This window comes from Ananas comosus, linkage group 10, assembly GCF_001540865.1.
Source record: "Ananas comosus cultivar F153 linkage group 10, ASM154086v1, whole genome shotgun sequence".
NCBI lineage: Eukaryota > Viridiplantae > Streptophyta > Magnoliopsida > Poales > Bromeliaceae > Ananas > Ananas comosus.
This window is the reverse complement of record NC_033630.1, coordinates 692,984-707,036: the sequence shown is the minus strand read 5'-3', so window position 1 is coordinate 707,036 and position 14,053 is coordinate 692,984. Positions and strand designations below refer to the sequence as shown.

At 33.4% G+C, this 14,053-nt stretch overlaps 1 protein-coding gene across 1 annotated transcript; it reads left to right on the top strand.

Moving 5' to 3' along the window:
* On the top strand, positions 7,949-8,974 carry LOC109716097. The gene has a single exon (XM_020241413.1). It carries the CDS (start codon positions 8,127-8,129, stop codon positions 8,592-8,594), a length of 468 nt encoding a protein of 155 aa, XP_020097002.1. The 5' UTR covers positions 7,949-8,126; the 3' UTR covers positions 8,595-8,974.

Sequence of the window (14,053 nt, the reverse complement as noted above, 5' to 3'; positions counted from 1 at the left end):
TGAAGTAACTGGTTATCCAATAGTGGCTGCAGTACTTCGTAATCGAAATTTAAGATCGGAAGACGGTAGAACTTGTGGCTTATCCGGTTTCAAATCTAGAAAACTGTAGCTTTCTTATTCAGACTTGTGCCTGGCTTTCAGATCCAAAATAAACCATCCATGGAAACCCAGCTAAACATCTTAGGATCATGTCATATTCAGATCCAGATAATTGTATCAGTTGTATAGGACTTGGGACCAGATTCCATATGGACCAAACCAAACTGCTAACCCTTAATACCCTTATTAGCACATCCACTCATGATCTGAGACATAAGCTCTATATGTTAGTACACTAGTCCGTATAGCATACACCAAATGGTCAAGCTATTGATAAGGACTTGAACCCTGCTGAGTTAAAACTATGGAGAATGATCAAAACTGGTTGGCCAGTCAATTCTAGATAACTACCAATTGAACTTCACAGAAACCCTAGGATCCTTAAGTAAATCAGAATGGTCAATCAATTCCCTTTTTTTTATTAGTATATAATGGAGAACAATCTCCTTAGTTGTGAAGCTTCATTTAGAGACCTATATAAAACCCCATGCATACATGCAGGATACAGCACTCAACTCATCTATTTCTAAAGTATCCTTCGCCTCAAGCTTCTACTAAGAATCAATCACTTTCTTTTCTATTACTACACTTTTTTTCGCTTCTTGATCAGATTAATTCATGGGTTCCATTAGAGTCCAAGCTCTTATCTTGACATACGCCTTGCTCGCAGTTCTCCTTCATCCCCTGCTATGCCAAGGTGCGATCGAACCTACCATCAGAGAAGCCAACGCCAACGACAACGACGGTAAGAAATAGTTCGACATTAATCTTTGTAAGAAATAGTTCGACATTAATCTTTCGAAGTACATAAATTTGAATACTTTCACGCTTTATTCCTAATGTTTTATCGTCTCTTAATGCAGGTAAAACGATCGATCAGGGGATAGCTTATGTGCTTATGCTTGTTGCACTGCTTATTGCTTATCTTACCCATTGATTAATTGCTTTATGGCTGCATTTGTCATTCTTTTTTTCGTATATTTCTTGCCCCTATTATTGGAATATTTGTCGCAACATGTACATTTCCAAGTTTGTAATTCTTGTAAACTAGAGTTGAAAGCCTAGTTATGGCAAAGTGTGGGATTTTTTTTTTTTTTTTTGTACTTAAGTATAGGGAAGGACCCTATATTATATGTATGTAACTTTTTTTTCATTCTTCTTTGAAGTATAATATAGGGGATTTGTAACACTTCGTGATTTAATAAATGCTGTTGATAATTCCACATTTTGTATCTTTTGCCCGTGCGATCCTATCGAGGCTCCAAGTCAATACATTACAAAACTATCCCAACGAAGCCATCCATTTCCTAAATCCTTTCATCCACACACAAACAAGAAGGGGAACAAAAAAGAAAAAAAAGAAAAAAGAAATCTCTTCCTATATGTATTGTGCTTGGATTGGATCAAAATTCCTATATATATTGTGCTTGGATTGGATCAAAATTCTGGAACATGAAAAAGTTTGTTTAACTCTAGTGCTCAGTGCTGGGCTTTTAATGGGCTCATTCAGAACAGGAAAAGAAGGTCCATCTTCTCCTTAGATTCCTGGGCCAAAATTCGTTTAACTAATTCGTAACCAAATCACATTGTCCTGAGAGAGTGAGAGAAAAATATAGTAAACTGTTTGTTTCCTTAATTTAATTTAGAAATAAACTCGGCTAAAAATATAAAGCAACTAGCTTCAAACTTGAAATCTCCTATCTTAACTATCTAGTCCTTAGCCAATCACACTAAGTACAGTCCGTAAACTTGGAACCTCAGTGAACTTGGCTAATATACTAATCAATTAATAATGATAAATATTGGTTGGTTAAGTGGTAACTCTTACAATCAGTGTAAAATAAAAGACAAAAAATGATAACTCTTTGAACTGAAAATTGCTTCACTAGGGTCTAGGGAGCTCTTCAAAGGAATGACAAATGTGAGTCATTAGAATGCATCACAGAAGATAAGTTTGTTATAATCTGACAATTCATATCCGCCCTTCTCAGCTTCCGCTAGAGTGATTCTCGATGTGATTTTTTTCCCCTTTTTTTATCATACTAACTCAATATTACTATTGTGCATATGTAAATGCGGAGGATTCCTCTCTAACATTACACATCAGTATATTCGTGATGTTGCAACAAAATAATATTGTACATTCGGGCCCTTGCAATCACATTCTACTACTTTAAGAAAAATTTTTGAGGGACTAAATTGCAATATGGCAAATATAAAGGGGCTAACAGGGCTTGGAGGATTAGAACCGTCGCAAAGAGTAACAATTAGATATTACAAATAAAACTAAAAGATATATATAGTAAATTGGATCACCTCTGTAAATATTTAAATATTTAAATCAATTTTGGAGGATCAGAATCCTACCTTCTAATTAATATTCTCAAAATATGTTACCATTAGACTACTACACAAACCACGCGCCAAGCGCAATGATTGGTTGCTGGTTTTTGTTTTTTTTGTTTTTTTTTTTTTTTAAGAGAGAGAGAGATAGGTAGCACGTTGCCCTTTTTTTATTTAGAAATAAAATTAGCTGAAAATGTGAATCAACTAGGATTCGAACTTGGATTTCAGATATCAACCACCAAGCCCTTTGCCACTTGCTCTAGGGACGGAGGGCTAACCCTTTTAGCTGTGATCTGATGGGTGGTATAGAGGGATAGGAACAACTCCGTTTTTCGGGCTACTCCGCCCGATGTGACCCGATCACTGGAACGAGTTAACCTTCTTACGACCGACTGGACCGTGCTGACCTGAAACGACACTAAATTCACTCTTCTCCCCTCTCCTCTTCCTTCTCTCCTTCTTTGCCCCTTTTGCCTTTGCCATTTATTTTTTGTACTTCTCGGAGGCCCAAGCTGCTTCCATTTCTGTACGCTCAGTTCATTTTACTTAGGCTTCGTTTGGAATTACCGGGAGATTGCGTTACGTGTGGTGAGAAACGACGATGGGAAAATACCCCGTTTGTTTCCGTACGTAATATTGCGTTCCGAATATCGCGATGAGCCAGTTACGATATATTTTTCGCTGTCCCACCGGAGAACGTAGAAGCATATCCCTACATATTTTTTTCTCAACTCTATTTTATCTAATTGCGTTAGATAGATCTCAATACCAAACTAAGTCTTAATGAATGAAGCAGGTAGCTTGCTACCTATTTCTCAAATATATATATATATATAATTTTATAAAATATATATATAATATATATAGTATATATACATTAATTATATATATATTTAAAGAAAAAGTATATATTTGGAGCTGTATTTCGTTCTAAGAATGGAGTTGTATTTCGATATGATCACTTAATTCCCTATATTTTTTGAAAAAAAATTTATTAACGTTTTGTTTTAGTTTGTGTTTAAAATCTGTGAGCTTATGTAAGCATGGAACAACTTACAATATCGAGATATACGAAACTATCTAAATAGTTTTTACTATTTAAAAAAAAGAAAAAACATTATTGGTAGCGGAAACAGAGGATCTAATGATTTAAATATTAGTTGGCAATGAGAACGAGAACGCATTAAACACTTCTCCATGGAGCTTTGCTGGCGCAAGTTGGAAAGTTGACCAAGACGATCACCTTCCCATTTTGGAGCATTTTTTTAATTGATTTATTTTTATTTTCCTCATCTTTTTGACTGTGTTGTTAGGGGAAATACCATTTTGAGGAGGCAAAGCGGCAATAACTAAGAAAATATAAACATAATATGTATGTGTAATAGAGTTGAGTAAGAATACTATTAAAAGCATCAGGGAGCGGCGCTTTTGAGTTTTTAGCATTGGATGGAGAAATGTAGGGTTGAGATGATATGATAAGCGGTGGTAAGTGTGGAAGGTGGAATAGTGCTTAATCCAAAGGGCTATTAGTAATCAAGGAGTAGATCCAAGTGTAAAATCTAGAAGACACTAGGGGTTGGTGCTTAAAAGTATTCTAGCTCAATTGTATATATATATATATAATTAGAAGGAGAGAGAGAGAGAGAGAGAGAGAGAAAGAGAGTCTCGCTGTTATACTATCGGTACACAAAGATCTCTGTCCTACTAAATTATTTTTAATGATGCGGCTTAAAAATGACAGCTCACTTGTTAGATTTGATTTACACTATTCAAATATTTGAAAATTAAATTTCATAATTTTTTGACTTATTTACCATCAAACGAGTAGTCTAAATATAAATGGCTGAAAATAAAATTCCGTATGATATATATAGTATAATATATTAATTATTATATATATTTAAAGAAAAAGTATATTTGGAGCTGTATTTCGTTCTAAGAATGGAGTTGTATTTCGATATGATCACTTAATCCCTATATTTTTTGAAAAAAAATTTATTAACGTTTTTTTTAGTTTGTGTTTAAAATCTGTGTGAGCTATGTATAGCATGGAACAACTTACAATATCGAGATATACGAAACTATCTAAAATAGTTTTTACTATTTAAAAAAAAGAAAAAACATTATGGTAGCGAAAACAGAGGATCTAATGATTTATATATTAGTTGGCAAGTGAGAACGAGAACGCATTAAACACTTCTCCATGGAGCTTTGCTGGCGCAAGTTGGAAAGTTGACCAAGACGATCACCTTCCATTTTGGAGTTTTTTTAATTGATTTATTTTTATTTTCCTCATCTTTTTGACCTGTGTTGTAGGGGAAATCCATTTTGAGGAGGCAAACGGCAATAACTAAGAAAATATAAACATAATATGTATGTGTATATAGTTGAGTAAGAATACTATTAAAAGACATCAAGGGAGCGGCGCTTTTGAGTTTTTAGCATTGGATGGAGAATGTAGGGTTGAGATGATGATGATAAGCGGTGTAAGTGTGGAAGGTGGAATAGTGCTATATCCAAAGGACTATTAGTAATCAAGGAGTAGATCCAAGTGTAAAATCTAGAGGCACTGGGGTTGGTGCTCTAAAAGTATTCTACTCAATTGTATATATATATATATATAGAGAGAGAGAGAGAGAGAGAGAGAGAGAGAAAGAGAGTCTCGGTGTTATTAACTATCGGTACACAAAGATCTCTGTCCTACTAAATTATTTTTAATGATGCGGCTTAAAAATTGACGACTCACTTGTTAGATTTGATTTACACTATCAAATATTTGAAAATTAAATTTCATAATTTTTGACATTATTTACCATCAAACGAGTAGTCTAAATATAAATGGCTGAAATAAAAATTCCATAAAAATGATGATAAAATACTTGATTTAAAGATCAAAGATATTGATCTTACTCTAATAGTGAAAAAAAAATTCTATAAAAACTCATCAAATTTGAATTATTTTAGACGTTAAATTCACAAATACATCACATCGACTATTAAGTTGTTATATAAGACCTTTTGATCTTAGCCAAATAATATCTAAAAATTATAAAATTTAACTTTCAAATACTTTTAAGTTGTAGATCAGTCTAACGGAGCCAATCGTTGATCTGAAAGCCGCATCACTAAAAATAATTTGGTGGCACGGAAGCCTCCGTGTCACCGTTAAAACCTAGCTTAATATATTATAATATATATATATATATATATATATATATATAAAACTATCCACAATTATATTCAGTCACAACTTGATATCAGGATACAAAATAGGGAAAACTTCAAAAAACCCCCTGGGTTTCATGCATTCTCACTTTTCATACCCTGTGGTTCAAAACGTATCAATTGCCCCCCTGTGGTTCATTTTTCTCTTTTTGTTACAAATTTTATTAGTTTTTTTTCTTAAATCAGTGACAAAATTAAAATTAAAGGATAATTAAAGTGAATATTCGTATAAACATAGATGGTTATCTGAAGTTTTTTGTATATAATTTAACGAAATATTAACGAAAAAGCTTCTAAAAAGATAAAAACGAAACCACAGGGGGGCAAATTGATACGTTTTAAACCACAGGGTACTAAAGTGAGAATGCATGAAACCACAGGAGGGGTTTTTGAAGTTTTCCCTATAAAATATGGGTCTAAAATGGAACACGCCAAATCATTTATACGTCCCGAATTTAATACTAACCACTTATGACTCATTCGGGAAAAATTTAATACTCAGCATAGTTTTATTTTATAGTAGCCACTATATTTAACAGCCAATTAATTCATATGATGGTGACAACTAAAATTAATTTGCAGCCCTTAAGCTGTTATAATTATCAAACTGGTAGTCTTTTTTTTTTTTTTGGAGTATAGTACAATCCAAATTCTCAATCTGTTAAATATAAATATTTAAATATCCATTCTCTATCATTTGAAAATTTTAAAATACAACAGTTGTTTCACACAGTATCAGAATATGAGGTTCTGAGTTCAGACTCCTCTTTATCGGTTTAAGTTTTTCGAATACAATGGTTGTTTCACAAAGCAATTAATCTGGTTCAAACTTTAAAAAAAGAACAAGGTCCACTGAAAAAAACAAACAGTTTTAATTAGTACTTAATTGGATTCCAACTGCTGTTTCCTCTCCTTTCTGTAGCATATTCCCAATCTATAGTAATGGCAACAATCATGAGCATCATTATTTTAAAAAACAAAAAAAAAGAGACCATGATATTATAATTATTCTAGTTATTATAATCATTAAGAAGAACATATTAAATTTGAAAAGAATAACACCTAAGGAATAGCTGAGAATAACTAATTATCTTGCCGTCCAACTATCTAATGCAGGGGAATTATTGCTCGGACAAGCAGATGATGCTAATCAGAAAGAAAGATCACAGTTGTGAAAGAGACACCTGAACCAAAGATCGAATCCCCAAGGGCGTTCGATGTTGCTGGAGCTTTTACAGAAGCAATGTTTACGAAAAGTATTAGGAGAAATTTTACTAATTTCTTAGCTGGAATCTTTCACTTGCTAAACACAGTCTCACTTTTATCAAACATTATCATGCGTCTGTTATGTGTAATATTGATTGGCGAACTGAACAATCGAGCACTTATCGTGATAAAATAGTATTCGCATTTGAAGTAGTTGTCAAAATACTTCTGTAAATACCACAATCACTTTTGTTGTGTCACATATCGCTATAGCAATAGAGAGTACTATAAAAATACTCTTGGAATAGATACTTTTTGTATAACAGATATGTAAGTTTACATTTTTTTTTTTTTTTTTTTAAGTTGTTCAGTAAACCAAATGAAAACATGCACACACCTTTTTGGAGATATGTATTACAGTTCACGTGGCTCAAAGATGATGTGGTAGACCATGCCATTCCACTTGCCACGTATCTTTTGTTGACCAATCAAACAAGCGCGTTGTTCCGTGCCACGTCGGATACCAAAAAAAAAAAAGGGTAAATTATAAAAACAAAGTGTCCTTATCTTATTAATATTGGCCCGATTAACGATAACCAAACTCATCATTAAAAGCTCTCTTTATAGACTATTCGCAGTCTCACCGTTACCAACCGTCCAAATTAAGCGATCAACGGTCCCCACTCCCCCAACTTTTCAACGGCGCCGCGGCCCTTTGTTCCTACCGTGATCCACCAATCGGACGGTCACGATGAGCTCATAATGGGGCCCCAATATACAGGTCATGATTAATGGGCCGTGGGCCTAATCCGATCCGTCATTAATGGGCCAGTGGGACCACATCGTGCCGCACCCACGAACCTACCAACCGTGCCTCGTCGCACCCAGTTTTTGACCCAAAAAAGAGAAAACAAGGTGTAATTACACGTATGCCCCTACTAATTGTAAATTCGGGTTCGAGTACAAAAACGACTATGCAGTTCTACAAGCAAAAGTATAATCATCTAAAAATAATAATCTTAATCCAAAATCCCGTCTAAATCTCTTCTCTCCATCTTAATCCAAAAACCCACAAGGGCATGTACGTCAAAACGCACTCTTCTCTCCATCTTAATCCAAAATCCCCTCTAAATCTCTCTCTCTCTATATATATATATACCCATACAGTTACTAGAATTAATAAGAACTCCAAGTGGGAGAGATCGAGTAGAATTTTCTTTTTTTAAAAAAGAAAAAAAAAACCCTCATTGATGGACTACAGTCCCAAACTGCGGCGGCAGGGCTCCTGCGGTTGCCCGGCAGTCGACGTCGTCATCGGCGGCATCTGGTGCAACTCTCGCCGCAGCAGGACGGCAGGCTTCCAACGTACCTTCGCCGCCAACAACTACGACTACGACGACGATGCAGAAGTCTACTACTACAACGACGACGATCCCTTGGGCTACTACCATCCTTCGTCGTCGTCGTCGTCGTCCGGCCGATCATCGTCGTCGTCGTCGGGCCGAAAGGCGGTGCTGCGTGGCCTGTGGCGGCGCATCATGAAGGAGAAGAGGCGAGTACTGCTGTGCGCGCCGCAGCGGCCGCCACACGTGCCGTACGACGCGAGCACGTACGCGCAGAACTTCGACGAGGGGGCCGCGTGGGGCGAGCCGGAGAACCTGTCACGGTCGTTCTCCGCACGGTTCGCCGTGCCGTCGCGGGTGCTGCGGAGATTGTGATTGTGTTTCCATGGCGGTTTAGGCCTAGTCTGGTAATGCGTTCTTCAAATGCAACTGCTTTAGTAATTTCGACTTCCGCGAAATGGGAAGTGTTCTGATCCTACGAAAAGATGTTTCTGGATGTTTTTATTGCCAATTATTGTTCTTGGTATTGAATTTGATGGAAGAATCAAAGTGATGTTGAATTTTGGAGAACGTACCAAAATATCTCTAAATTGGCATTCATGTATGTGTTCTAGCTAGGAAAGGTCAAACTAGTTCACCTGTTTTGTAAATCCAAAGCTTGTTTGTTAATGTTTCGTTCTCTTTCTCTCCCTCTCATTTTATTCTAGGTGAGTTTTTATTATTATTATTATTAGATATTAAGAATTAAGAGGAAACTAAAAAGAGATTACATATGATGGGTAGCTAGTGGATCTGATTCATCTGAACAAAGGAAGGGCAAGAGAAGATATGAGTGAATGGCACATGTGGCTTGAAGCTTTTTCTCCTTCATTTGGGCTCAGGCTTTTGACTTTATTTTAATTTTTCCTTTTCCCCATGGATCATCAAAAGCTTATAAGAGATGAGATCATGAGAGTAGGGATAATTAATTTCTCCTTTGGGAATGAACAAAATAGAATTAATGACGCTTTTTTTTTTTCAGTTAGAGATAAAAATACAGTGTGAAAATTAGGTAATTTCATTATGGATGTTTGATAGAAAGTTTACTGCTTATCATTAAATTTCTTCTTTGATCTAGCCAGTCAAAAAATCAGAAAAAAAAAATATAGTCAAAATGCCTCTTATCTTTGGGATTTGTTGCAATATCTTATCCACTTTAATTCATTAACCACCCTCCACTTTCCTTTTCAATGTTCCAACTATGAGATTGCATCTTTCACATTCTAACCATGTGCTTGATGCTTTGACCTGAGTGAGGATTTCTATTTTCTAGGGACTTCACTGGGAGAAAAGAGAGAGGGCGTGGCGTAATCTAAATTTATATCTACCTGCCTCTAACCAAATTATAATAAATATTCAAAAATTACAATAATATCTATATAAATATAAATATTAATTAAATATATGAAACGGCAGTTTTTGTACACGTGGCAGAAGAGCGAGCGGGGGTGAGCGTGGAGCGGGCGAGGTGGGGTGGGGAAAGCGCAGGAGATTTTTTTTTTTTTAAAGGATTAAGTTTTTTTTTTTTTCTAATCCAATCTAATATTTTTTTTATTATAAAATTTTAAATATATAATTTTTTATACACGAATTTTAAAACCTAACATGTAGAGTGGTTAATAGTAAAAATAAAATTTTAAAAGGTTGAATAGATGATTCAAAATGCTTCATCGTTTGGAAAAAATTTTATACGATTTTATTTTGATTTTAATATCAAACTTTAATGTTCTATTACAATATGATAAGTGATCAATTTTACATCTATAATTTTTTAAATATTCAAAATATGATTGGTCGACTCTTAATTTTACTAATAATTATGCATTATAAAATTTATTAGATAGTTTAACATATCTGTTTTTCGAATAAAATGACTAATTGGACAAAATTGATTGATGCTCATTTCTATCTTCATTTGGAATAATTATATTTTTGGTCTTCAAATTAGTAAGATCCGTAACAATTGTTCCAAATATGTTTTTAAACAAATATTGTAATCAAATGGCTTATACTTTCGGTCTTCAAATTAGTAAGGCTTAATTTGGTACTGAGGCCCATATAATGCTATTAGATAAAATAGAGTTGAGATAAAAGCATTTAGGGATTTGCTTTTATATTCTCTGGTGGAATGGTAGAAAATATATTTATGTGTAATGCAATATTACGTACGGAAATAAATAAAGTATTTTTCAATCATAATTTCTCACCACACGTAATGTAATCTCCCTATAACCCCAAACAAAATCTAAGACACGTGACAATTGTTCCAAATATTGGCAATTATTCCAAATATTTTTTAAGCAAATATTGTGATCAAATTGCTTAATTAAATATCATTAATATGTATATATCATATGATGTATTAATTATTTAGTGTTTTAATACTAATATTATTGGCTATTTACTTATATATAGAGAGAGCGTTACTTTTTTTATGATGAATAAAACTGATTCTATTAAACGGCTAGAATTGTATAAGAGATAGAACATTCAATCTTAGTGATCATGCCATATTTTAGAAAGACTCAATTAGAATCCTGCACTTCTGTTTTAATTACATCGTACACCAACTCTAAATTTGATTGAAATGTGATCTACCCGTTGCGAAGCGCGGGCCCTACACTAGTATATATATATAGAGAGAGAGGGAGAGTCCGGCTGGGATACTATCGATAGCACCAAGCGCTTGGTGCTATTGAGTTTTCCGCCGTTAGATTTAACCCTTTGACTATTTTTTATCTTTTAGATTATACTAGGCCCACATTATCGTAACCGTACGTTTTTTCATTTAAGGGCCGAAAACTTAATAGCACCAAACGCTTGGTGCTATCGATAGTATTCAAGCCTAGTTCTATATATATATATATATATATATATATATATATATATTTATTGAGTTATATTTGTTATTTTTGTGCTATATAAATGGTATTAAAATTATTCCTGAATCATAATTTAGTAACATGATATCATAGCTAATTCTAAGAATATTTAATAGCCACATTTTTTGTATAAGTATAAATCTTTACAAATCACAACACAAAATATAGACTATTACATACCAAACTGGTCTTTTAAATTTTAGACTATTTTAAATAAATTAGATAATATTTGGGTTATTTTATGCTGCCAAATGTGACTGGAGTTATTTTTTCCCCTTTTTTTAATAAATAATTTTGAAGTTTTTTCATCTACTTCTTTGAATGAAGCCGTAAAGCTTATATAGAGAATCCTTCGAGCACAAACTTTTACATATTAAAGAATACGACAACAACTTCATTAAAGCAAAAGCCAAAAGGAATCTCTATCGACTGGTCCTAACTTTGTTCTCTTCTACTTTTCGCCCCATCATCTTTAAAGTAATGAGAATTGGTTTGCTTCTTCCGGTGGGATTCATCAATTTTCAAACTTTTTAATCAATGAGATGGGACCTCCAGTCTCCTCCAAACATGTATACTTTTGGACGTATATCTCTAAAGCAAGTGTTAATATTACATCCCCATTAAAAGGACGTCATTTTTTACATGTCTTATCAATTATTTTTTCAGTAAAATTTATTTTTTTTTTTTTTAAGAAAGAGATAGCACGCTATCCGCTTTATTCATTAATCTGATACAAGTGTGAAGCAACCGGGCCCCGAGAGGAGAGAAAAAAAAATTATAAACAGGCGTACATATAAATCTTACATCTATAAACAGGCGTACATAATTTTTTTGAACCTGTAGATGTCATGGATATAAATCTTACATCTATAAATAGGCGTACATATAACATTTTATTTTTGATTTTTTTTTTTAGCATACTGATTTATTAATTGTGTTTATATTTTTTAAAAATAAATTTAATGAATGGATTAAATTGAACTTTTGTTTTTTTTTTATTTATTGTTGGTGCCTTCTGGTTTGGAATGTATACAATTGAAAAGGTAGCAAATGTATTTGCATTAACATGCTTAGCAGTACATGTTTGAGAATATTATAATTGGAAGTATTTTATTTAGTTGCTTGCAGTTGAAAAATATATTTGCATATATATTTTATTATTTTATATGAGAGTGGTAAGATGACCCACATTGCAAGGACTTGTTATTTTCTTGCTAAATAGATTAGTGCATAGATAAGGTAACCTCTAAGCTATATCACTCATTCTAATTACTGTAATTTTAATTACATTTAATTTAGGCGTAGATCCAAATGCAATAATTGAATCTTTATCCACAAATCTAAGTAGAGTATATAATTATACTAAAATAAAATAAATATTTACTATTTTAAATACATTGAAGGAAACAAGTTCCAACTCAAATAAGCCCAACTCTGTTAGGCTTTACATAGAGTTTCTTAGGTTGATCACTAATCCCATTTACGTGTGGATGAAGCTTCTTTTCTCTCTCTCTCTCTCTCTCTCTCTCTCTCTCTCCATGTGATTCACCTACAAATTTTTTCACTAGGTTGGTAACAAAAGCCATATAAGAAATTGTGTACCCTGTACCTGTTCCTATCATAAAATTTAGGTATATTATCTTATCGCAGCTACATGCATGTGTAAGAGGGTCCAAGTGCAATGTGGGAACCATGTGAACAAAGCTAACTTTATGAGGTACTATAAGTTATGTGGAGTTTTGATTTGTTAATTTGCTTATGGAGTGAACTGTAGCTCAACTCCACTTCCTTAAATTAGATGATGACTCTACTTTTATATAGCTATATCCCTATATATCACTATAGATTACATGGTATAAATTGGACCTATTATGATAAAATATAGTTCTCCTTTGGGAGATGAAAAAGATAAAAATGGATTATTTCTCAAAAAAAAAAAAAAGGATCAAAGAGATAGAGATGCGTCGTTTGTTTAGGTGTTTTTAATTTCATATTTTAGATTATTAAATCAAATGATCAAATGACAATCACTAGGATCCAACATGTAATTAATAAGAAGTACATCAGAAAAAAAAGTTTGGAGTGTGTATTAATTTGTAGTACTAAATTATGATATTCCCTCATTTCATGTGATCATGTGAATTTGGTAGCACCCATGTTCCTCCTCACTAGTCACTATAAACTTTAATTAATTAGCATGAATTCTCATGCTAATAAGCTATGTTGCTAGAGCCAATCGTGCATTTTCATCAGATAAAAATTAATTTAGTAAAATTGTAAAACATAGAAGTTATAATTTGAATATAAAGTAATAATTTATATCCATCCAAAAGACTAAGCTATCAGAGAGTGATATTTTTAATATTATATTCAACATGTATTATATATCAACTATTATCACTATCCGACAAAAGTTGGTATATAAATTAAATAGTATGAGCATTTTACTCAAAAGCTCTTTTTCATGTGGGATATTTCTTACATGGGACATAGAAATTGACGACACTTTGAACTACTCGGAGGATAGATTACAAGCCAATCAAAAAACGTTACACACAATATGAAAACATATTTACGTTCTGCGTGACAGATATGGGAGTATAATCTCTTACACTTGGTCAATAGCTTACCAAATGTGGCGCACGCCATTGCTGGCATTATATGTACATAAAATTATATAAGAGTAGTTTGTTAGTGGTCTTTTACATCTACCACATCACATTTAATTTTCTTTATGAAAAAATTCTACATGCCCGGTGGGTTCTTTTAACCAAGCCCCACTGCCTATGAGTCACTGGCTTATTCTTCAACAGGCACGCGCGTGGTATGGTGTGCTTTAAGTTGGTTTCAAACTATGATTGTTGAAATTGGTTGCTCTACATTTGACTTTAGGGACCTTTTCTTATAGTTTGC